The 25,710-nt window shown below is 38.7% G+C and overlaps 1 protein-coding gene across 1 annotated transcript; it reads left to right on the top strand.

The window, feature by feature from the left end:
* The first annotated feature begins 2,432 nt into the window (after positions 1–2,432).
* Positions 2,433–3,538, top strand: FTMT (ferritin mitochondrial). The gene has a single exon (XM_043913957.1). It carries the CDS (start codon positions 2,510–2,512, stop codon positions 3,236–3,238), a length of 729 nt encoding a protein of 242 aa, XP_043769892.1. The 5' UTR covers positions 2,433–2,509; the 3' UTR covers positions 3,239–3,538.
* The last annotated feature ends 22,172 nt before the right edge of the window (positions 3,539–25,710 follow it).

The following is a 25,710-nucleotide window of genomic DNA, read 5'->3' as shown; positions in this document are numbered from 1 at the left end:
CATTTTCATAACCTCTCTTTAGGGAAGTACATTTTAGGAGTAGAAAAAGTTTGAGGAAAATAAAAGCAGAAATGGGTTTGGAGAAGCAAAAATTAGTGAGAAATTGCTCAGTGAATATCAATCACATTCTACTAGCAGAGTTTGGGTATCACTAGATTTGAGGTCTCCTGCATTGCAGGCAGATTCTTTACCAACTGAGCTATCAGGGAAGCCTAGATTTGAGGCATCCATCTTTATTTATGGTACACTTTAAGAAGCTCATTTGAGACTAGGGAGCTTACTCCAAAGCTACAGGCTTGATATGTTCATATAATAAAAGAATTTCTACTTCACTACCCATACATGATAGCAACAACATAATACATGTCAGCATTCTTTATAAGTTGTGTAAGTCTTACCAAATGCAATAATAACCTTCATCACTTGCTCAATAATACATTGATTATGAATAACCACCTAGAAATTATCCAATAAAAACTATGAAAGAATATTTCGAGTGCTTATTCCATGTCAAGCACTCTGATAAGTCCTCTGCATACATTCTCTTCTTCAATCTTTTCAACCACCCACTGGAGGCAAGGAGGATCCTAAATTTACAACTGAGGAAACTGACCTAGACAGGAAATTTGACTTGCACACAGAAATATACAAAAGTAATATACAGATAATATAAACAAGACCTGAACAGAAGCAGCACTAATATCAAAGACCCAGATATTAATTGTAAGAAATTAAACAACCATAAGAATAAAAAATGACCCAATATATAAATGAGAAAAAGATTTGAACATACACTTCATCAAAGACATATGGCTGGCAAGAAATATGTGAAAATATACTTAACATCATTAATTATTATGGAAGTGCAAACTAAAAATACAATGAAATACCAGTATACACCTTCCCTGGTGGCTCAGCAATGAAGAACCTGCCCACACTGCAGGAGCCACAGGGGACCAGGTTTCCATCCCTGGGTCAGGAGCATCCCCTGGAGAAGGGCACAGCAACCCACTCCAGTATTCTTGCCTGGAAAATTCCATGGACAGAAGAAGCTGGTGGGCTACAGTCCAAGGGGTCACAGAGTCAGACACGACTGAAGCTACTTACCATGCACGCACCAGTATACACCTACTTCATGCTTAGTTGCTTAGTTGCCTCCAACTCTTTGCCACCCCATGGACTGTAGCCCGCCAGGCTTCTCTGTCCATGGAATTTTCTAGGCAAGAATATTGGAGTGGGTTGCCATTTCCTACTCCAGGGTATCCTCCTGACCGATGGAGGGATCAAAGTGGAATCTCCTGCATCTCCTGCATTTGCATCTCTTGCATTGTGCCATCTGAGAAGCATACACCTACTAGACTGGCTGAAATATGATGAATAAATTTAACACGACATTGTAAATAAACTATACTCTATAAAATTTTAAAAAAATAAAATAAAATTTTAAAATGACAACAGTGTTAGCAACAATATGAAGGAACTTGAACTCTCATACAATGCCAGGCAGGAATGTAAAATGGTATAACCACTTTAAAAAATAATTTTATTTTAAATTCCTTAAAAAGTTAAGCATGTATGTATTATATGGTCTGGCCCTTCCACACAAAGCATTTACCCAAGAGTAAAGAACACCTGAGTGTGTGCCAGCGTACTCAACTGTGTTGGACTCTTGCAACCCCATGAACTGTAGCCAGCCAGAATTCCTCTGTCCATGGGATTCTCCAGGGTAAGAATACTGGAGTGGGTTGCCATGCTCTGCTCCAGGGGATCTTCCTGACCCAGGGACGAAGCTGGGTTCCTTGTTTTGCAGGATGATTCTTTACCATCTGAGCCACTAGGGAAGCCACAGTTTATATATTTTCCTACATTTCTACAATATCTGACTTTTTACAATGAAAATAAATTTTATATCTAAAAATAAGTCATTTTTAAAGAAAGCACTATCTTACAGACTCTTGAAAATTTACCCAGTATACTGCCAACTATTTCCATACTTAAATTTGTTAAAATAACCAGAAAGTCAATTTATAAACATCCTCTTTGGATGTGGACCTTTATTTACTCTCAGATGAATCGGTGTTGATTTTTGTTTTACTCTATTTCACTGCCTTGCCGCCCCCATCTCGTGGTCCTTGGACAGAAAAAGGTCAGAGAGGGAGGACAAGTACGGTTTGGCTCCATCCTTTCTTTTGCAAGTCACAGCATCTACTTTTTTGACAGGACTTTAAACTTAGATGAAACAGTAAATTACAAACTCCCAAAAACCAGAAATCTCGCGTCGACGATGGGGGAAATGTTTCTAACTGTTAGCCTTTTCCCCACGGCGAATGACGCGCGCGCGCCCGCACAGCCCTCCGCCTGGAATTCCGTGCGTGTGGAAGCGAAGGGGCGTGTGACGCAGTCGCCGTCGCCTAAGGCTGCGTTCTGATTCAGATCTGATGCCCCGGCGGCGCCTGACCGCGCTCAGCCGGCCTGGCCTCAGTTTCCCTACTTCTAAGTAGGAGAGGCCATGCTGCCCTGCTTCTTGTTCCTGCCCAAGCACATCAGCACATCGTTGGTGTTCCTGCGCAGTGCGCGCCACGGCTTCGCTTTCCTGCCGCGCTGGGTCCCCAGGCTGTCCTCGGACTACCCGCCCGCCGCCCCCATTCGCCTGCTGGCCGCAGCCGCCTCTTCCCGGGGGCCGGCGGGGGCCGCCGGCGCCCCCTCCCGGGTGCGCCAGAACTTCCACCCGGACTCCGAGGCCGCCATTAACCGCCAGATCAACCTGGAGCTCTATGCGTCCTACGTGTACTTGTCCATGGCCTATTACTTCTCCCGAGATGACGTGGCCTTGCACAACTTTGCCGGATATTTCCTTCGACTGTCTCGCGAGGAGACCGAGCACGCGGAGAAGCTGATGAGGCTGCAGAACCAGCGGGGAGGACTGATCTGCCTGCAGGACATCAAGAAACCGGACCAGAACGACTGGAAGAGCGGGCTGAATGCCATGGAGTGTGCTCTGCTCTTGGAAAAGACTGTGAACCAGTCGTTGCTGGAAATGCACACTCTGGCATCAGACAAAGGTGACCCCCATTTGTGCGATTTCCTAGAAACCCACTATCTGAATGAGCAGGTGAAGTCTATCAAAGAACTAGGTGACCACGTGAACAACTTGGTTAAGATGGGGGCCCCCGAGTCTGGTCTGGCAGAGTACCTTTTTGACAAACATACCCTTGGAAATGAAAACAATCGCAACTAACCCATAGGCTGCCTTCCCAAACAGGGTGTGCCAGGACCCAGAGGCAGCTGTTTCCTCCAATCTTTTTATATTCTTCTCTTATTATAATGTCTCAATAAAGTGATTTGTAGAGAAAATGTATTTAGCCCCATGTTAACAATGGCTGTTTGCCCAGCATCAAGATGATTTTCCCAGCCCAGAATGAGATGGTATAAAAAAGACTGCAAAAAACCTACTGAAATAGATGCAAACTAAATTTTTACAGTTACCAAATATTCCCGACCATGACCCTGCAATAAATATCCATGAATTTCAACTCAACAAATGCCTGTTATTTTCAAGACATTATGTTAAAGGCTAAAGTGGAAATATGTGTAAGATAAATATGCAAATAGGCTATAGCAAGATGAAGGATATGTAGTACTGCAAAAATAATACGTGGAAAGTTCTGTAACAAGTTTTACCCTTTTCAAAAAGTGCAATCTGTTTTTGAAGGATTTTGTGATCAACCAAATTCAAGAAAAGCTAAAAAAGTATAAATGCTGGATTTGGAAAGACACAATGTGTGCTAGCACTTTAAGGGCTCTGGTAAATCTTGAAATTAAAAACAAAATCCAAACCAAAAAAATTATTGGATTGGTTTTCATTTAGCTCAGTGTTTCCCCAACAAACCCAATCTCAGCTAGCTTTTTGTGTGTGTTTTAGCAATGATAATATAACCATACCTACATATCTGATAATAGACTGTACAGCCTCCCTTTTAACATACCAAAAAGGGTGAACATACTGCAGAAAACATGTTCCTGTGGCCTTTAAAATGAAGCTGAAAGAATATTGGGGTGGAAAAGTCAAGAAGGAATTCAGAATAAAAGAAGCATTAGCTGGGCAGATGTTTTCTTGGGGAGGCAGGAGAAAGGGCAATAAAGTGAGTAGGAGAATACAGTACATCCCCTACATATGAACCTTTAAGTTTCGAGCATTCAAAGATGTGAGCATGCGTTCACACGTCCAGTTTGGCATACATTGTCACGTGTGTGCGTCCTCTGCAAGTGTATAGTAGTACAGTATCTTTTTAAGTAGAATTGAATCCAGCAAGGAACCAGAACCTGTGCCATCAATACCAGGCATGAGTGAAATTGCAGTTTGTCCTCCATCTCCTGTTGCAAATGGACCCTTCAACTCTGCTTTCTCCCACTTGTCTCCATCCTCCAATCAGTATCTCTTCTTGACCTTTTTGCTCAATACCAGCCCCTGTATCCCAGATGTTGTACTGCCCTAGTGTACTTTTCAAGGTACTATACTGTAAGATTAGAAATGTCTTAGTTTTTGTTTTTTATGTATTATTTATGTGAAAAGTAGTATAAACCATTACAGTAGAGTGCTATATGCGATTGTGTTAGTTGGGTTTCTAGGCTAACCTTGTTGAACTTACTAACAAATTGGGCTTACAGACATGCCCTAGGAATGGAACTCGTTCGTATGTAGGGGTTTGGTCAGTAGACCTTTGGCTAGACTAAGAGTGCTGGGTGGTGTGTGGAAAGATGGGCTAGAGCCCACCTATGGAGGTGAGAAGGAAAGGTTAGGTTCAATTTAATGGGCAATGGCAGTGCTCCAAAGGGACCCCAACAGAAGAATGCTGTGCTAAATGGTGAACAATCAGAAGTTTGGTTGTAGATAATAAAAACCTGAAAACAACCTCAATATTGGTGTTAGTTTGGGGCCTCTGAGAAACAGATGCCAAGATGGGATTAAGTGAAGAAAGAACTGTGTTAAGGAAAAAATAAAGGATGTTGAGAGGAAATGGGAAAAGAGCTGGGAGAAGCAGGGAGAGACTTCAGACTCTGTGTGAGTCTGATCCTGAGGAAAGGAAGAAAGGGAAGTTGTACATAGTTCTCCAGGATATTCTGCAAGACTGTCTGGGAGACCTCCAGCTAAAATTGCTCATCAGAGGAACACCAAGCATCCGAGAAATGGGCCTGCCCACGTACATTTCTGGCATTCAGTTATTGACTGGGAGTGACCCATAGGAGGGGCTTCCCAGGTGGCTCAGTGGTAAAGGATCTGCCTCTCTGTGCAGGAGAGGCAGGAGACACAGGTTCAGTCTCTGGGTTGGGAAGGTCCCATGGTGGAGGAAATGGCTACCCACTCCAGTGTTCTTGCCCGAAGACTCCCATAGACAGACACATCTGGTGGGTTGGTCCACAGGCTTGCAAAGAGTTGGACACAATTGAATGACTGAGCATGACCATAGGAAGTCTAGCCTTGCAGTGAGCTAAGGGATGGACCCATTTTTGAGCACAGCAGCTTGGGTCTTTGGCAAATTGTGCACCCTTCAGTACCAGATTTGAGAGCCATGCACACATGACTGCACAAACTCAACAAAACAAATTAAAACCGCATACCTGGAAATGCTCTGCAGCTATTAAATACAATGTTGTCAAATACATAATGAGGTGGACAGAAATTCACAATGTGTTATCTTAAAAATAAGCATATTGCAAAAAAAAAAAAAAGAAAAAAATAAGCATATTGCAAGGTAGGGTTATATTATATAATTGCATATATTAAACTTCCAGGGGAAATTATATAAAATATATGCATATAAAATGTAAATATATATACCAACAAATGTAACTGGAAAATCTCTTAGTGATGTTGTGTTTGGTATTTATTTTCTTTAGCTACTTGTCTTTTTAAAATAAATTTCTTATCATGGGTACCAATTATAATAATGATAGAAAAGTAAAGCTACAAAATAAAAATAAAGCAAAAAGGGCTGAACCATGGTCAAACCAAAGGATATGGAAACAAAGACATGCTGGAGAGAGTTTAGAGATAGACTCTTTTTAAATTTTCAGATGCTTCAATGAAGAGAATTCAGAAATGGGGTATAGGAAGAAAATTAATAGAGTTCAAACCAGAGAATAGACAAGTTGAAAAATGCAGGGATCACAACAAGAGAAATAATTGAGGTTGGAGAGTCCATGATGATTTGCTTTTGATTATGTGGATCAATCTCACTATACAGTCTATACTTAAGTTGCTTTATCTTGCCTCACAGGCATGCTATTAACATTTCTGCAGAAAATGTCCTCTTCAGTCCTTCTAGATGAGTGTATTTTGAACTGCATATTGCAGCCTATAGGTGTGTCATGAGATTAGTGAGTTACTATCTACCTTTTTGCTGAAACTCCAATACTTTGGCCACCTCATGTGAAGAGTTGACTCATTGGAAAAGACCCTGATGCTGGGAGGGATTGGGGGCAAGAGGAGAAAGGGATGACAGAGGATGAAATGGCTGGATGGCATCACCGACTCGAGGGTCATGACTTTGAGTAAACTCTGGGAGTTTGTGATGGACAGGGAGGCCTGGCGTTCTGCAATTCATAGGGTCGCAATTAGTCAGACACAACTGAGCAACTGAACTGAACTGAACTGAAGCCTCAGCATCAGTCCTTCCAATTAATATTCAGGACTGATTTCCCTTAGGATTGGCTCATTTGATCTCCTGGCAGTCCAGGGGACTCTCAAGAGTTTTCTCCAACACTACAGCTCAAAAGCATCAATTCTTCTGCACTCAGCCTTCTTTATGGTCCGACTCTCACTTCCATACATGACTATTTGAAAAACCATAACATTGACTAGATGGACCTTTGTTGGCAAAGTGATGTCTCTGCTGTCTAGGTTTGTCATAGCTTTTCTTCCAAGGAGCAAGCATCTTTTAATTTCATGACTGCAGTAACCATCTGCAGTGATTTTGGAGCCCAAGAAAATAAAGTCTGTCACAGTTTCCATTGTTTTTCCATCTATTGGCCATGAGGTGATAGGGTTGGATGTCATGATCTTAGTTTTTTGAATGTTGAGTTTTAAGCCACCTTTTTCACTCTTCTCTTTCACTTTCATCAAGAGGCTCTTTAGTTCCTCTTCGCTTTCTGCCGTAAGGGTGGTGTCTTCTGCATATCTGAGGTTATTTCTATTTCTCCTGGCAATCTTGATTGCAATTTATGCTTTATCCAGCCCCAATTCCACATGCTGTACTCTGCATAGAAGTTAAATAAGCAAGGTGACAATATACAGCCTTGATGTACTATTTTCCCAATTTGGAACCAATCTGTTGTTCCATGTCTGGTTCTAACTGTTGCTTCTTAACCTGCATACAGATTTCTCAAGAGGCAGGTAAGGTGGTCTGATATTAAATATGAAATGTCTATGAAACATAGACATCAAAAACATACACTTGATTTCACCATCCTCTACAACCTAGTTAAATTTTTTTGCTTCATAATAAAAGAAAATTCCATTCTACCAGTTTCTAGGGTCTTGTCATTCTTGACCACTTGCTTTCTCTCATACATTATACCAGACGTTCAGCAAAATCCTGAATCTTACCAATGCTAAAAATTTTCATCTTGCCCCTTTAGTACAAACTCCCGTCTTTTTATCCCCCTGCATTATTTTCTGTAACACTGGTTATCGGAAAGTTATCCACATAGAGATCATAAGTAAAACTGAAAAGGCTGAAATGACAAAGAAGAGAGGAGATATTAATAAAAAGACAGTAGAGGGGGGTCCAGACAGAGACAATTGGTAAATTAAAGTAGCTCTATATTTAGGGGATATTAGATGAAGAAACCTTGACAGGATACAGAGAAAGAACATAAAAATATCAAAACCAAAAAAAAAAAAAAAAAAAAACACTTGTCTTAGAAGCCACCATAGTAGAGAGTTTCCGTCAAATGCTATAAAGCTTAATTAGGTTGTGGGTTGAAAGGCATCAAATTATATTCTATTTAAAATTATTGCAAAATAATGACTATATTTCCCTGTTCTGTAAAATATATCCCTGTTGGAATTTTTTTTTCCCCACAAAGCAGATTGTGTCTCTAAAGCCCATATCCCTATCACATCCTTCCCTCCTCACCTCCCCCAACTAGTAACTATTAGTTTTTTTTTCATTGTAAATCATTCATTCTTCAATTTATAAAAGGGACATCAGAGTTGGCAAATCTGTAACTCATTTGTTATTTCAGAATAGTGGCTTTAGGAGTGGTGGAGATAGAAAGCCATATTCATGGGGGTAAACAGGTAGAGAATATAGAATTCTTATTTGAAAAGTTTTTCTTTTTTAAGTAATTGAAGATAGTAGAGGGTACGGAATGGCTATGAGTGCTTTCAGGACAAGAGAAGCTAGTAAAAAGGAAAGATTTGAGAAGCAAGTGATAGAGTGAGGTTCTAATGGAGAATGGAGCACAAGATAAAAAAAAACCTAGGTATGACCTGGAAAGACATGTCCTCCAAAAACAGAATGAATAAAAGAGGAAGAAATTAACATAAACTTTAAGATGAAAGTGAAAGTCACTTCACCCTGGCTGAACTCAACTTCCAAATAAAGTGAGGCAAGAGATAGATGGGTCTCAGGCTGAGAAGCTGGAGTCTGTGCCCTGTGGACAAATACTCCAAGATGAAGAAGAGAAGGAGATAAGCCCTGACCAGATGAAAGACCACATTTCTTGTTCTTGAAGTCAAGGAGAGCTTTCCACCTACACACGCACAGAAAGGCTTCTTGAAGGTCAAAAAGGAAGGGGGCGCCACCCCAGAGTAGTGATGTCAACCAGCCCATAGGCCTCTTTGCTAGAATCCATCCTGTCTAAGAGATCCATCAACACACATGGGAGGACCCTGAGATATACCAAATACAAACTCAAAACCAGGAAAGCAAGATGATTGGCAGAAAGAATCACAGAAGAAATGCCCCACAAAAGTAATTCAAACTACCATGAGGGTAGAACTCTCTCTGAGCCCACCTGTGTGTCTATCCACATGTACCCTTTTTCCTCTTAATAAGCACTTTACTTGCTTCTTTACATCCCATCTCTATGTGGAAATTCATTTCTACACAGCTGACAGGCAAGGGCCTTGTAACTGGTCGCTGGTCTCTGGTGGTCTAGAGGCTAGGATTCAGCATTCTCACTGTCTGACTTCAACCTCTGGCCCAGAACTAAAATCCTGACTTCAAGCAACTGCAAGCCAAGACCACCCAGGATCAAAAGTAGCAAATGAGATCATCTACTGAGATATAGCTACCTCTACCTAGAAATATTTTAATTAGCTTTGTTGCAGGAAGGGGGACCCCTTCCAGAGCCTGAAACTGGGCTCTTGTCTAACACTCAGAAATGAATTGTCCAAGGAGACACATGTGCTGACAAATCAAGTGATTTTACTCAGAAAGGGCACCCGGGTGGAGCGCAGTCGGATAAGGGAAACCAGGAGGACAGCTCTGCCAGTGGCTGGCAGTCTCGGGTTTTATGGTGATGGGATTAATTTCTGGGTTGTGTTTAGCCAATCATTCTGACTCAGAGTCCTTCCCAGTGGTGCACACCTTGTTCAGCCAAGATGGATGCCAAGCTGGATTCTGGGAGGCGGTCGGACATGTGAAGTCTCCTTTTGACCTTTCCCAAACTCTTGCAGTTCGTGGTGGGTTATTAGTTCTGTGTTCCTTACCAGGACCTCCTGTCATAAAACAACTCATGCAAATGGTTACTACGGTGCCTGGCCAGGATGGGCAATTTCAGTCAGTGTGCTTCCCCTAACAGCTTCATTTACCAGATATTATTACAAAATAGCAAATATAAGTCATTTTACAGATGGGATATAATCTCTACTCTGTCTAATATTTATAAAAAACTACAAGTCAAAAAGCATGTGCCTGGAGCTGAACCAAGTGGAAACTAGATTTCTAAACAAAAACCTAGTATGCGAAAGAAATGACTCCAAACACCTAAATATCCTGAGACGTTGTTTTACTCTTGAACACAAACACCCAATGATGCCAAGATTCAAGGCCTTCAGATTGGTGGGAAAATATAGCATATTCCCCTGAACATTAGCATCTATTGTAAGTCATCGTCCTTCACATGCAATTGTTAATCAGGTTTTGCACAGTTCATTTGAAAACTTGCTTGTAGAAGCACTTAGTCTGCATGACAAAATATCTCAGGACAGGGTGTATACATTTCTTACTGAAACTGGACCCTGAGTTTCTGAAGCCAATAAGGTTCACTTGATTTTTTTAAAAGTTGAACTTCACCTTCAAACTTTCCACTCTCACATGAAAGGCATCAGAGAAAACATTCAACACCACCACGGTCACAAAGAAAGGTGAGGTGTCCACGGTGGAGAAAAGGGAGCATGAGACACTTCAAGAGTGCTCCAAGAGACACACTCAGGAAGCAGACAGCTCTTAAACATAATCTGCCAAGGGCACTCAGTTTATGAAATCAGGAAGGTGCACAGACTTTGGCATGTGTTAGTTTTCCTAAGCTTCATATTTCTATCATGTAAGTTTAAGACACTCTGTTGGGTATATTTGTTTGGAATGAGCAAAACGATGCATGTGTGTGTGCGTGCAAGTGCAGGGGCTCTCCCAGGCCGGGTGAGAATGCCCAGCTAGGAGAGGGACTGCCTGACAGTTTTCAGAGAACAAACCGTAGACATGCACTCAGGGCTGTACTCCTTCCAGGCAGCCTGGCCGATTTCCCAGTGCAGATCGTGACCCAACAATCTCTTGAGAGAGATATCTAATGCTTTTGCCCAAACCTCAGTCTCTCTCAAACCCCCTGAGCACCATGTTTTCATAGACTGAATTAGCAAAAAAGAATTTCCCCTACCATAAAAGGGCTGTCGGACTAATAAAGTGCTATTGCGTAACCTATACACAGATCCTAGATAGTGTAGTCTGGTTATTAATAGCCTGCACTCGAGAATTCAAAATACTTGTATGAGAATAACTGCTCTACCACACACCAAATGCATGATCTTGGGAAAAGACGTTAAACTTTCAGAGACAGATTTCCCTCTGCCATGAGAGACTATTGCAATGTTTATCAGGGGACTAAATGAAATAAAGAATATAAAGTGAAGTGAAAGTCACTCAGTCGTGTCCAACTCTTTGCGACCCCATGCACTGTAGCTCAATGCCAGGCTCCTCTGTCCATGGGATTCTCCAGGCAAGAATACTGGAGTGGGTTGCCATTTCTTTCTCCAAAAGAATAGAAAGGTGAACACATTTTCTGGTACACGGCAAATGCTCAATCAATATTAGTTGCTTAGAACGGGTGTTTTTTAAAGGGAGAAAATGTTGTCAGTGTATTTGTGAGTATGCTTGCTTGCATATGCAAAGACTACCTCTGGAAGGATAATGTCATTTGCCCTCAATGAAGAAAACCTGGTAGTTGGGAAAGCAGTGCTAGTGAGACTTTTTCATTGTGTAGGCCATTTGTGTCTCCTTTTTCAAAGAAAAAAACACTTTAAATCTCAATGTTCCTAATGTTTTAAGTTTCAGAGTATTAAATAAGTATTGGCTTTACCATTTTTTTTCATTTCCCTTTACATTTATAACCAACAGTAAGGGAGTATCTCATGTTTTGTCAAAAAATATTTAAAGGTCATATAATGATCATAATCCTCCCAGTGATTATTAAGATCACTTTGGATGGTTTCAACTTGCAAGATCATTTTTATAGCCCTGCACTGCCTTGAAAAACAAGAATTATCTGTATATCCACCAAAGCAGAAAACCAATTTTTCTGTTAAGAGTATCATTCTAAAAACACTTTTTCTGATTTTTGTCAGGCATTTCATTCATTTAATAAGTATCTTTGAATTATTATAGATAGTAAAATAGGAACCAATTTATTGTGAATTCAAGAAAACCAGAGTAGAGACAGTGTTCTTAAGTTTAATAACACTAAGTACTATTAACATTGTACTGTGTGATTTATAAAGAACCTTCATATAAAATTAATTTATTCCCCATACCACTGTCTATTATACATGAGCAGACTCCTCTGTGATGTTGCATTGCTCTTGGGATAAAGGCAAAAGTATTTAATTTGGCATGACTGGCCCTGTCTAGTCTGCCTTCGTAACTTCATATCCCACCTCCTTGCTCTCTCCACCCCAGCTGCACTGGCATTACTAGATTCACCGGGCACACTCATGCCACAGCATTTTGCCATATTGCTCTGTTTGCCTCTTTCCCTTTTCCATTGACTCACCTCCTACTTAATCTTCAATGCTGCAAGTGTCACTTATGCTGGGAGGAGATCTTCTCTTTGCCCCTTCCAGAGCTGCTTTCTCTCTTCTCCACCTCTCTCCATTCTAACCTGCAAGGACATAACAAAGGGCTTAGTTTCCCTGTGGTCCCATCAAGGCATTTGTTCTCCCAGCTGCCTCCTTTCAATGTCACTGCCGGTCTGCAGCATCCCTCCACAGACTCAATGCCTCCTACGAGGAAGGCAGCTCCCTCTACTCAGCCATTCTGTCTCTAGGCTCTAATAAGCCACTCTATCTCTTGCTGTATTAGGCCTGGGGTGGAAATGCCCAATCCCTGCCCTACTCCCCCACCACTTCTTTATAAATAGCTGCTTTATTATACTCTTTCTGCATTATCTTATTTGTGACCTGTATCAGGATCCTGACTATGATCTTGTTGCCGCTTCTCCTAATGGTTCTTTCTTCAACATGGTCTCCTAAGACTTATGCCCTCATGCCAGTCCAAACAGCTCACAGTCTTGACTGCAATATACTAGACTGTTTACAGCTCCCTGTTGTTCAGTCACTCAGTTGTGTAAGACTCTTTGAGACCCCATGAACTGCAGCACCCCAGGCTTCCCTGTCCATCACCATCACCTGGAGCTTGCTCAAATTCACATCCATTGAGTTGGTGATGCCATCCATCCATCTCATCCTGTCATTCCCTTCTCCTCCTGCCTTCAATCTTTCCCAGCGTCAGGGTCTTTCCCAATGAATTGGCTCTTCCCATCAGGTGGCCAAAGTATTGGAGATTCAGCTTCAGCATCAGTCCTTCCAATGAATATTCAGGACTGATTTCCTTTAGGATTGACTGGTTTGATTTCCACGCAGTCCAAAGGACTCTCAAGTCTTCTGCAACATCAAAGTTCAAAAGCATCATTCTTCAGTGTTCAGCCTTCTTTATGGTCCAACTCTCACTTCCATACACGACTATCGGAAAAACCATAGCTTTGACTATATAGACTTTTGCCGGCAAAGTAATGTCTCTGCTTTTTAGTATACTCTCTAGCTTTGTCATAGCTTTTCTTCCAAGGAGCAAGCGTCTTTTGATTTCATGGCTGCAGTAACCATCTGCAGTGATTTTGGAGCCCTTTTTACCCTTAGATTTTCTTTATTATTCACTTTTCAAAATATCCACCCCACAATTCAGAAGTATTCTCTTCCTAAAAGCTTTGACATCATCAGGCTGCAAACTTCTGGTTTGGGTAGTCATTTGAGCTCCCATAACACTCTAACTATCTATACCAGGGTCTTTACCACTCTGTGATTGACTTGATGCATTTGTCTTTCCTACAAGGCTCTGAATTACTAAGTCTGTAGTTTCTAGTCCCCCAGTGCATAATAAACTGCCTGGCATATGATAGCTATTCAATAAGTGAAAACTACAAAGCTGTATATAAAGTCTAGTTAAAGTAGTTTAGAGGCTTACTATAATATATATTAAGGCACAGTAGATCATCAGCACGTTTATCACTTTTCCCAAGACAATTTTTTTCTCCAAATATAGCATCTTAGTAAGAATACAGTTACCATAGCCAAAATACTGCATTAAGTGTACAGAATGATGTAATTTCCTTCATCAGATATTTATTCCTTCTGAAAATAAAATCTTTAAGCTTATTTCTCAATGCTTCTTTACTGAGCACTGTATTCCTTCAGTGTTGTCAAAGAAAATACAGTACATTGAAAAGCAAGAATGACCCAGAAAATTGGGTCAAGAAAGGTTTTGGAAGGTTTTTTCCAGGTAAAATATTATGAATTTTTCATAGCTTTGCTACCCCCACACCACTGCAGTATTAATGCCCACTTACCACTTGTTTAAATGCTTTTATTAAAATTATTTTTCCGTTTTCTTGTATGGTTACCTCTTCCTCTCTCCTTCTCCAATCAACCACATTATTCTTTACCATATTCTTTAGAGAATGCTATAGTGTGCCAACTAAACTTCCTTAGCCCTTTCAGGACTAAAGCGTTTACTGCTTCAGTGGCTGGGAATGTTGACAGTTGATGCTCACAGTTCAAGCCTCCTTTTTAAGGATCACCTTCAGCTGAGCAGAGCTACAGTTATATCATACCTCCTTCCTGGTGACAGTCCACATCCAAACATGGAGATTTTGTCAACATGGAGGATTAGGAAGGGGGAGGCAAATAGAGAATGTAGAGCAAAAAGACTCCCTTGCTCCAGTTAGAAATGACTATGCAAGAATATGCCAGCTCCAGAGGTCTCAACTGAGCTGCTCTTGTGATTGCAGCCTAGCCCAGTCTTTCCCTCAGCTTAATCTACTGTACTTTCCTTCATTTCCCTTCAGTGATTGACTCTGGGGCCACTCTTACATAAACTTCCTGCATGCCAATCTCTATCTCAGTGTCTGCTTTCTGGGAAACCCATAAGAACCCTCAAGAAGGAGCTCATGTAAGTAAGCTAATATGAATTCTTCTATGCTTCCTTCCATGACTATTTCATATGGGCAAATAAATATACATATATATTATAAATATATGTTTTTTTGCTTTTTAAAATGAGATCTTATTATAAATTCCTTAATTTCCCATTTAAAAGTACTCTTATACTTATTAATATATACAGGTATTAATACCTATATAGGTATAGATTTCCTCTAGGCAATTTGTATTGCTTCAAAGCTTTCGTTCCTTCTTTTAGCAGGTAAATAATATTCCAAGGTATTGTTGTTGTTGTTTAGTCACTAAATAATGTCGGATTCTTTTGTGACCCCATGGATTGTAGCTCACCAGGCTCCTCTGTCCATGGGATTTTCCAGGCAAGAATACTAGACTGGATTGCCATTTCCTTCTCCAGGGGATCTTCCCAACCCATGGATCAAACCAAATCCTCCTGCATCCAGGAGGATTCTTTACCTCCAAGCCACCAGGAAAGCCCATTCCATGGTATAGATATAAAATAATATATTCAATCACTCATCTTTGGATGAGGATCCACCTTCTCACAGTACTATTTTATTTTGGTTTCCATGAACAGTGGTGGAGTGGATATTATTGTACATATCATGTCATATGGTACTTCTATTTCTATAGGACAGATTTCTAATGGTGGCACCAGGTTCAGTAGTATGTATATACTTTTTTCAAACATATATTGCCAGATTTATTTTCAAAACTCTATAAAATTCACACTAATGCAGAGAGAACTTATGAAGTGATTCTATATATTTTACTTTGACATACTTCTTTCTTTCCCTCTAACATAGCCAAGTGATTTTGTATGAAACTTCTTTTTCAGGGTGAAAATATAGAAAGGTCCCCAAAATACTCTTTAACAAGTTTTTAACAGCTAACAAAACATGGAAACTATCTTTTTATTTTTTTTTAATTTTTATTGGAATGCAGTTGATTTACAATATTGTGTTAGTTTAAGGCATACAGCAAAGTGAATTAGTTATACATATACATATCTCCTGTCTTTTTAAGATTATTTTCCCATATGAAAGTACCTTTTTAAAAGCAATAAGTACTGCTTTCAATGTAGGGCAAGTCCAGATTTATTTTAAATTAGTATTAAAACAGAATTAGAGGCTATCAATCTATTTAATTTTATCTGAAACAATTTGTTTTTTATTCAGACTCTCTTAAATGTAGTAGAATGCTTTTAACCTCTTTCCCCCCAGAAATTGGTATTAGAAAGTGTCTATATGTGTTCAGAATTCAGTGATAACCAGTAAGAATTATTAGAACCAGAGATTTCTCAGGATCCTGGAAATAAATGTTAGTTTTTAAAAGCAGAAAACAATATACAACTTATCATATTCAAATTTTAAATGCATTCAGGTGCAACGTTAACTAAATGTTACCCTCCCTGATTTCAAAAGCAAATCATTATGGAAATTTAAAAATACAAGATAAAACTGTTAAGTTCTTAAGTGTATTTCTCATGACATTAAAATATATATATACATTACACAAACCTCACCTATTGTGCCACTTGAAAATTTGTTGTGATTTGCAAGGAAAACAGTTTTCCTCATTGTTTTAGATAAATTAGAAGCTAATGAACTAAATATTCCAGTATAGCATTAACATAAATAAATACAAATCTACGATGAGAGTTAATCAAATTGAGCTGAACAATACATTTTCCCAAGTATATTTTGCACAAAACCCACAGGCTAAGGAGTAATTATTTTTATGCATGGGCACTTGACATTTTCAATTTGAAAAACATTTCATCTAGTAAAGTCAATACTTTTTGTAAGCTCAACCTACTGGTTGTTAATGTTAGGACACCATCTTGTGGATAAGGCATCTAATTTGGAAACCTGTCTATCTGAAATCACTTACAAAGCAAAAGGTAAAAAAATGTTCTAAGTATCACAGAAACAAATCCATAGCTTTATCTTTATTTTATTAGCATGTTTGCACAAAATAAACATGTTTATTAGCATGTTTAAATACGAGGAAAAGAATACTGAATAGTTTTTACCAAAAGAGCATTTTCCCCTGTGTGTATCAGCTACAAACCAAATGCTATATTTCAAAATAGCTATCTGTTATAAAGGCATTTTAATGAAGAAAAATTTCCACAGAATTAATGAAATCTGTATTCATGAAGGTTATTCTTTATTTGAAAATGTAATTTAGTGCCAAACACTTCTGGGTTTCATATGGTCAGTATTGATAAGGTTGCCTGAGGTATAGAGAAAGTGAAAATCACTCAGTCATGGTCCTCTGTCCATGGAATTGTCCAGGCAAAGATATTGGAGTGGGTTGCCATTCCCTTCTCCAGGGGGTCTTCTCAACCCAGGGATCAAACCCTGGTCTCAAGCATTGCCGGCAGATTCTGTACTGTCTGAGCCACCAGGAAGAGTTTCCATATGAGGTATATAAGAATCTCAAATATCAAATTGGTTTTCTCTTTAAAATGTATTAACATTTCCATTAGCCTCACTAAAATAAAAAAGTCTTTAATACTTTTAGGAATATTGATTCAATGGGACTTTATGAAAAAGAAATAGATAAGCAGAGCATAGTGTCTGGAGGGCTGGGCACTATTTCTGGAACAGCCACCCACCTTGGACAAATCAATTCACTTATTTTGTCTTAGTTATCACAGCTGACAGAATGAATAATAGCAGCTTAACCAGACAGTATTTGCAAAGATACAAAACACTTTCACAAAACACTATGTGTAAAATTTCTTTGTTGTCACTAAGTCACGTCCGACTCTTTTGTGATCCCATGGACTGTAGCCCTCCAAGCTCCTCTGTCCATGGGGATCTCCAGGCGAGAATACTGGAGGGGGTTGCCATTTTCTTCTCCAGAGGATCTTCCTGACCCAGGGGTTGAATCCATGTCTCCTGCATTGTCAGGCAGATTCTTTACCACTGAGCCACCAGGGAAGCCCCAAATTTCTTTATACACCATAATATAGGAAGCGAAAAGAGCAATGGCTCTGATTTTATTGTTTTCAATCCCTGACCAAAAACAGCTGGTTTCTTTAGCACTTTTAAAAATGACAGTGATCACCCCTACACTCTCCCAACATATTTTCTTTTTGCCTTTCCATAAGGCTTTTTGGGGCGGGGTCTTAAAAAAATTTATATAAACCATATTGGCTAACACATTAGCCATGTGACTTGGGGAAAGCAATTATACCCACTTAATAGTGAAGGTATTTAAAATTCAGGTCTGAGTTTGAAATCTGACTTCACTTACCAGTTGTGTTGCTTTGGGTAAATTATTGAACTTTCTCTCTCTTTGTTTTCTCATTTTCTTGAAAGGGTTCTGAAGAGTGTTACTTTAAAGTGTGTAAAGCATTTATCACAGTGATTGAATTGTGTCAAGTGGGATATGGCAAAAAAATGAAAGTTTATCATAATTATTATAAATGAATACTATCTAATTTGACCTCTTCCCAAACTTGAAAATAAGCCAGACCATATCCATCATTCACAATATTTGTAAAAGAAATAATGCTGTTCTGCACTAGTGACCACAGAATATCTGGTCCAAAATGGTACTTTGATGGAGTCTGAATTGATTTTCTCTAAATGGCTGAAGTTTTAAAACAATTTGTAATTTCCTTCCTGCACCAGAGTATACAGAAAACAGTACATTCAACTCTTGGAGAGCTTTAAATCTCCGCAGATCATTAGTCTATAATGAAAATAATGAATGATAATCTTTGACTTACAAAGGTGACTTACCATCCCTGTAATGGATTTGAAGCTGCTTCAGTTAATGTGGGGTCAAGGTTCAACAAACTGCAGACTGTTCAGATAGCTTAGTCACAAAGGTGATCAGATGTCTTGGTGAAGGAACCAGAGAAAAGCCCTTGGTCTCTCTCTTATTGCTGTTGTTGTGCAATCCTTTAAAAAGCAAAAATGCCAATTGGCTGTTTTGGAAATTTGATAAAGCATTGTTTGTAGCCACATATGTGACTATTAACTTATTGAACTAAAAATGCAGTTAACTAAAACAAAAGGATTTAACAAATGGACAAAAAGACATCTCAGGAAATAGTCAATATGGCCCTCATCATCCTTTATTTTCTTTCTAAATTAGTTCCTGAACTTCCTTTCTGGGTCAGCTCAATTCTCAATATTTCTCGTAATTCTTCCTTATCCATCACGATTAATAATGACTGTACTAGGCCATCTTATACTAGATTTTATTTCAAATTTATAAGTTGGGGGCAAATCAAGACAGTCCAGGCAAACTAAAAACCTAGGATTCCATCAAATTCATAGCCCTTATATATAAGTTTAGCATTTACCCTGGATGGAGAAAAATCTGATTTTTTTTTTTTGTTCACAGAAATATAAACATCTTTTTTCATATTCACACTAGAGGATTTATTGCATACATAGTATTTGAAATCATTTGAATTACCTTTCATTTCATGTTTTTTTCAATAACAATTGGATCACACTCAAAAATATTGAAGGTAAAATACAGGGATAAAGTTCCAAATTCTTTTCAAAAATAGATGTATTTGAAAAATCCATGACATATTCTGTTATGTCCCCATCTCTACCCTTTGAAAATAATTATCCTACCATATTAGCATTATGCTGAACTAAAATAGGTATTTAATTTAGATTTGTGGATTTCATATGGACTTTCCGTTAATCTATTGCTTTCGTGCCAATCTTAGATTTCTTTCTTCCTGTAACAAAATATGTCTATCATACATCTCATAGAAAAGAGTCATGTATTTCAATATGCTATATTTTAAGGTAATTCCTAATATATATTTTTCATAATTTCAAATATTAGCATTTTTGAGGCTTGGTTACAATATTTTTTAAATTATACTTTTATATACTCATACTATATACTTAACAACTTTTCAAATGAAATCAGTAGTGTTTTCTATCATGAGCTGATTCACTGATAGCAAAGAACTGAGAGAACTAGTTCGCATATTACTTTATTGCTTTCATTTGAGTCCAGATTGAGCCAGTGTGTTTATGGTAAGAATTCATTGAAATCAATGGAGCTGAGCACAGATTAAAAATGCTCCATTGCTTTCTAAGAAGTGCAGTGATAAATGTTATTATATTTAATATCAGGAGCACCTTTCACCTCCCACCTCCCTACAACTTGTACACTGTTTTAAACTTAAGACAATATGATAGCTTTTCTTATTTTCATGAAATATTTCTGAAATGTGTTGCACAGAAAGCTAAGTTCTAGTCAAGAGTAACAGATGATTATGGCTATAAATAGTAGTTACAATAAAAGAAACAAATTGAAAATGTCTTATTTATTTTTTTAATTGAGTTTCTTATAAATTGACAACGCTACCATTTCACTTGTGTACTACAACCCAACAACTGAGATATTATTACAAGACTATTGTTAGAGGGGGAAAAAAGCAAGTCTGAGTTGCTTTTTCTCCAGTCCTGGTTATGCCTTATGCTGAGCTGTTCATTCACCTGATATACCTTTTCCTGGTGACAGAATACATGCATTGATATCTAGAAAGTGGTTGAGGGACAGTATGTACTGGGTTGGCCAAAAGATTCCTTCGGTTCTTAAGTCAAAATAGAAGACAATTTTTTTTTCATTTTCACCGAGAATTTTATTGAACAATGTATTCACCATTTTGTTCCCCTACGTTGGGGGGGGGGGCGCCATTTTTCAGGCAACTTCAGGACTCCATCTTCCAAAAGCTTTTTCTTTTTGAGCAAAGAACAATTCAGATGCCTTTTACAGTCTTCCAGGAAATTGAAATGTTTTCCATTAAGAGAATTTTGTAAAGACGTAAATAAATGGACATCTGACAGTCCAATGTCTGGTGAATACAGTGGATGAATCAGAACTTTCCAGCCAAGCTTAACAGTTTTTTGCCTGGTCATCAAAGAAACATGTGGTCTTGCATTGTCCTGATGGAAGACAATGTGTTTTCTGTTGACTAATTATAGATGCTTTTCGTCAAGTGCTGCTTTCAGTTGATCTAATTGAGAATAGGACTTGTTGGAATTTATCCTTTGGTTTTCCAGAAGGAGCTCATAATAGGCACCCTTCCAATCCTACCATATACACAACATCACTTCCTATGGAGGGAGACTGGCCTTTGGTGTGGTTGGTGGTGCTTCATTTTGCTTGCCCCACAATCTCTTCCATTCCACATTAATGTACAGTATCTACTTTTCATTGCCTGTCACCATTTGTTTTAAAAACAGAACATTTTCATTATGTTTAATTAGAGAATAACATGTGGAAATATGGTCAAAAAGGGTTTTTTTCACTTAATTTATGTGGAACCCAAACATCAAAGCAATTAACATAACCAAGCTGGTGCAAATGATTATAAACATTTGATTTGGATATTTTGAGTATATTGGTTATCTCCCATGGAACATTGATTGTTCTCAATTAATGTCTCAATTTGATTGCTATCAACTTCTACTAGCCTACTGACCATGGAGCATTATCCAGTGAGAAATCTCTAGTATGAAACTTTGCAAACCACTTTTGACACATTTGATCAGTCACGGCATGTTTTCCATATACTGCATAGATCTTTTTTGTGCTTCAGTTGTGTTTTTGCCTTTCTTAAAATAATAAAGCATGATAAGCCAAAAGTGTTGCTTTTTTCTTCCATCTTCAATATTAAAATGGCTACACAAAAATTCACCAATTTGTTTTCACATGCTGATATGACAGCTGTCACAACACAATCTAACAAAATTGTTTTGAATAAGTTAAGGACATCTAATCACTACTAGAGCTATCTAGAAAAAAACTGAATGAACCTTTTGGCCAACCCAATAGAGAGTAATCAAAAGAGAAAAGTTCTCTGCAAAAGTTAACATAATGCTAAAGTTAACCACTTTGACCTACTGAGCATCACAGTCAAACAAAATTAGGAGACAAAGTTGGCTATAATTTATTGAATTAAGCACTCTTTTATATGTAGGAAGATGCTCATCACAAGAGGAAAATATAAAACCCAGCAATATAATGAAGAGTCAAAGAATCACTGACTACAGATATTTTAACTGAAAATGGCTTTAACTATCATCCTGTCTTAATATGTCAACCACTCAGCTTTTGTTCAAGTGAAGTAAAACAATAAAATTCATGACTGATCGATTGAAAAGAGAGAAATGCTTTAAGGACAGGTATTTAGAAATAACATTTTTTAAAAAAAACCAAGGACTGAATACGTTTAAAATGTTACAGTATATTGTTTTAAGAGAAAGAATTTTTTTTCAAATATGTATTGAATCTCATGCCAACAATAAGAAACATCAAATCTTATTAATTACATAATAAATAGTTGCAAAATATATTAAACTACAATAGGCACAGATGCAATTTGCATTAAAATTACTTTTTTCATTTTCACGCTTCAGAAGATTTTACCAGAATTAGTTATAGTTATGATATTATATCTTGTTATTCCTCTCAAGTCTAACAGAAGTAAAGTAAACGTGGTCCCTTAACTACAGATTTTGGATTCTCATTCCATTAGGCAAACAACCCAAGTCTGACCAAATATTGTTTGATTTTTTGAAGAAATTTATAATTTTTAATGGAATATAATTGCTTTACAAGCTGTGTTAGCTTCTTCTGTAGAACCATGTGAATTAGCAATATGTATACATATACCCCCCCACGTTGAGCCTCCCTCCCACCCCTCTAGGCCATCACAGAGCACCGATCTGAGTTCCCTGTGCTGTATAACAGCATCTCACTAGCTATCTATTTCACCTCACACTGGTCAGAATGGCCATCATCAAAAAATGTACAGATAATAAATTCTGGAGAGGGTGTGAATAAACAGGAACTTTCTTAACAGTAGTGTGGGAATGTAAATTGACACAAGCACTAAGGAGAACAGCATGGGGGTTCCTTAAAAAACTAAAAATAAAATGACCATATGACCCAGAAATGTCACTTGTGGGCGTATGCCCTAAGAAAACCATAATTTGCACATACCCCAATGTTCATTGCAGCACTATTTACAGTAACCAGGACATGGAAGCAACCTAGATGACCAACCTTTAAGAAATCCTTCAAGAAGCCTCATAAAGGAAAATGCAACTCTAGTTTCCAGTATTGTCATACACTGAAAGGGCATAATCTTGATGCATACTGGACCCAAATAGTATCAGCCAGTGAGGAGAAAATAACTTAGACCATACACAAAAAGAGAGGCTGAGTACAGTTGATAGTATTGGAATAGCTCACCCAATCTCCATGACAACTTCTTCTGTGTGTAGTACTATCATTTTGTTTAGATGTTTACTCTGTTCCCACTGACTGTGGGATGCCAATTAAGGGGCCCAAATGGAAGGGAAAAACATAGATTAATCTAGACCATTCAAACATACACAATTACTCTAAGGAACTTAACTCTCTCTGGAATTGAGCTCAGGATCTCAAGAGAAAAGATGCACAGTTGATTTCATCACAAGCTGATGGCATCTGAACAAACAGCCCATCATTTCCTGCTGCCTCTGGCCTCAATATTACCTTTGCAAAGATCTAATCCCATAACTTTTTGTCTATGTGGGAGAAACTCCCATGGGCATGAGTGCTTAGTTGCTTAGCCATAACCAACTCTTTATGATCCCATGGACTGTAGCCCATCAGGCTCCTCTGTCCACGGGATTTTCCAGGAAAGAATACTGGAGAGGGTTGCTCTTTCCTCTACCAGAGATATTCCTGACCCAGGGGTCAAATCCGTGTCTCCTGTGTATCCTGCATTGACAGATAGATTCCTTACCACTGAGCCACCTAGGAAGTCCCATACTCTTCCAATAAGTGTTTCCTAGTCTCAGTCACTCTTCAATTAGCTCAAATAAAATTTCTGTTACTTTCATAAAAATATCCCAAGTGTTTCACTGAGAAGCTGCCCTGACTTTAGAACTGGCCTCAAAATAGAGAGAAGGGATGCTGATAGACAAAGTCAGTGTTCCAACAGCAGTATCAAAATGATGAGGACTCATCAGTCTTGGTTATGCCAAGGTTTGACATTAAAAGAGATTCATAGCAGGGAAAAATGCACATTGGGAGGAGAATAGATAGCAGTCACCATATTTTTACATAAACAATTGTATTGTCAGTATGGACCAACCAATCCCTTCAAAATAGTAGGGCATCCAGGAACGAGGATGCTGGGAGTAGGACCCCAAGCTAGAGGAAGAGACTGGCAGTGATCTCATGGGCTGAAGGTTAGCACAGGGGACCAAAGAAGTAGTAGAGCTGGTATGTAGCTCAGCCCCACTTCTTGCCTCCCCACCCCCACACAGCTGAACCTGGATTCAGGATAACAGGACTGATTCCAGACTCTCCTTGTTGCTGGGACCAAAAAAGTCCATAAGATTTCAACTCTGGTCAGGAATGTTCCAAGGGCTAGGCAAAGCTGCACCAGGTCTTTCAACTGGGGTGACTAGGTAGGGCTGGGAAAAGCTGGTTATAACAGCATAAAGATGGTTGGTGAAAAGTGGGAAAAGTCAGTGGTAAGCTGTGTCTTGAGCTGAAAAAAAAAAAGTTTAAATATTTAATTTACCATACTTCTTGATATTTCCTAAGATATTACCTCTATGCATTTGAATATATTATTCTCCTTTCTTTGGATGTCCTTTTCTCTGTTCTTCCATGGTAAAGCTGTTGTTTAAATATTAGATCCAGCTCAAATGCCATTTATTTTCTAGGAAGCATTCTTGGCTCTTCAAATGGTTTTATGACACATTTGTTTTTCAGTCTCTCAGTTGTGTCCGACTCTGTGACCCCATGAACTGCAGCATGCCTGCCTTCCCTATTCTTCACTATCTCCCAGAGTTTGCTCAAATTCACTTCCATTGAGTCGATGCCATCCAATGATCTTTTCCTCTGTCATCCCCTTCTCCTCCCACCCTCAGTCTTTCCCAGTATCAGGGTCTTTTCCAATGAGTCAATTTTTTGCATCAAGTGGCCAAAATATTGGAGTTTCAGCTTCAGCATCCATCCTTCCCATGAATATTCAGGACTGATCTCCTTTAGGATTGACTGATTTGATCTTGCAGCCCAAGGAACTCTCAAGAGTCTTCTCCAAGACCACAGTTCAAAAGCATCTTTTCTTCAGCGTTCAGCTTTCTTTATAGTTAGTCCAACTCTCACATCCATACATGACTACTGGAAAAGCCATAGCTTTGGCTAGACGTAGTTCTAATTTAAGTACTTATTCCTCCTACATGAAGACATGGACAATTTTGTGAAACAAAAATATCTCCTGCCATATCAATGAACAAGAATTGTCATAGCCATCAGTGATTTCTGGCCTCCAAATATGAATGAGGGTTCCCCAAACTGTGATCCTGCAAATGCTGCCACTCACCACGTTGATTGATGAGGAGCTAGGGGAATGCAAGATGAGGAGCTAGGGGAATGCAAGAAGCAAGGTGAACAAGGAAACAGGATTGGCCTCAGATAGCTGAAGTGCATATGAAAAGAATGAATTCTGTGAGCCCAGAGGCTTGCATCTTCCCATATACATAGAATGCCAAATTCCTTAACTTGATACCTGATCTTTGATGTTCAGACTGCCTGCTTCCTTTGTTGCAAACTTGTATATGGCCTGACATCCCCTCCTGCCTCCTTGGAGCAGTTTTCTCAGAGCTACTGAGATGCTATCTCCCAGGCTTGGAGTCATAAACATTCCCACCAAATAAAATAAGTTTACTTTCAGGTCGTGACTATATTTTTTAGACAACAATTTCTAATTAACATATGGAGATATACACCGTGCCCTGTACATCTTAGGCATACAGGAAGTAGTTGATGAATGAATGATTGCCAAATTCATGAGAATTATAGTTCCCTCTCTGACAAGAATTATTTAGATATCTTTGTAATATTTCAAATCTTATGAAAAATGCTTCAGTGAAAATTAAACTGCATTAGCATCTGAGACATTGCCTTCCTTTACA

Source organism: Cervus elaphus, chromosome 9 (genome assembly GCF_910594005.1).
Source record: "Cervus elaphus chromosome 9, mCerEla1.1, whole genome shotgun sequence".
Taxonomy (NCBI): Eukaryota; Metazoa; Chordata; class Mammalia; order Artiodactyla; family Cervidae; genus Cervus; species Cervus elaphus.
This window is presented reverse-complemented; position numbering and strand designations above follow the sequence as displayed.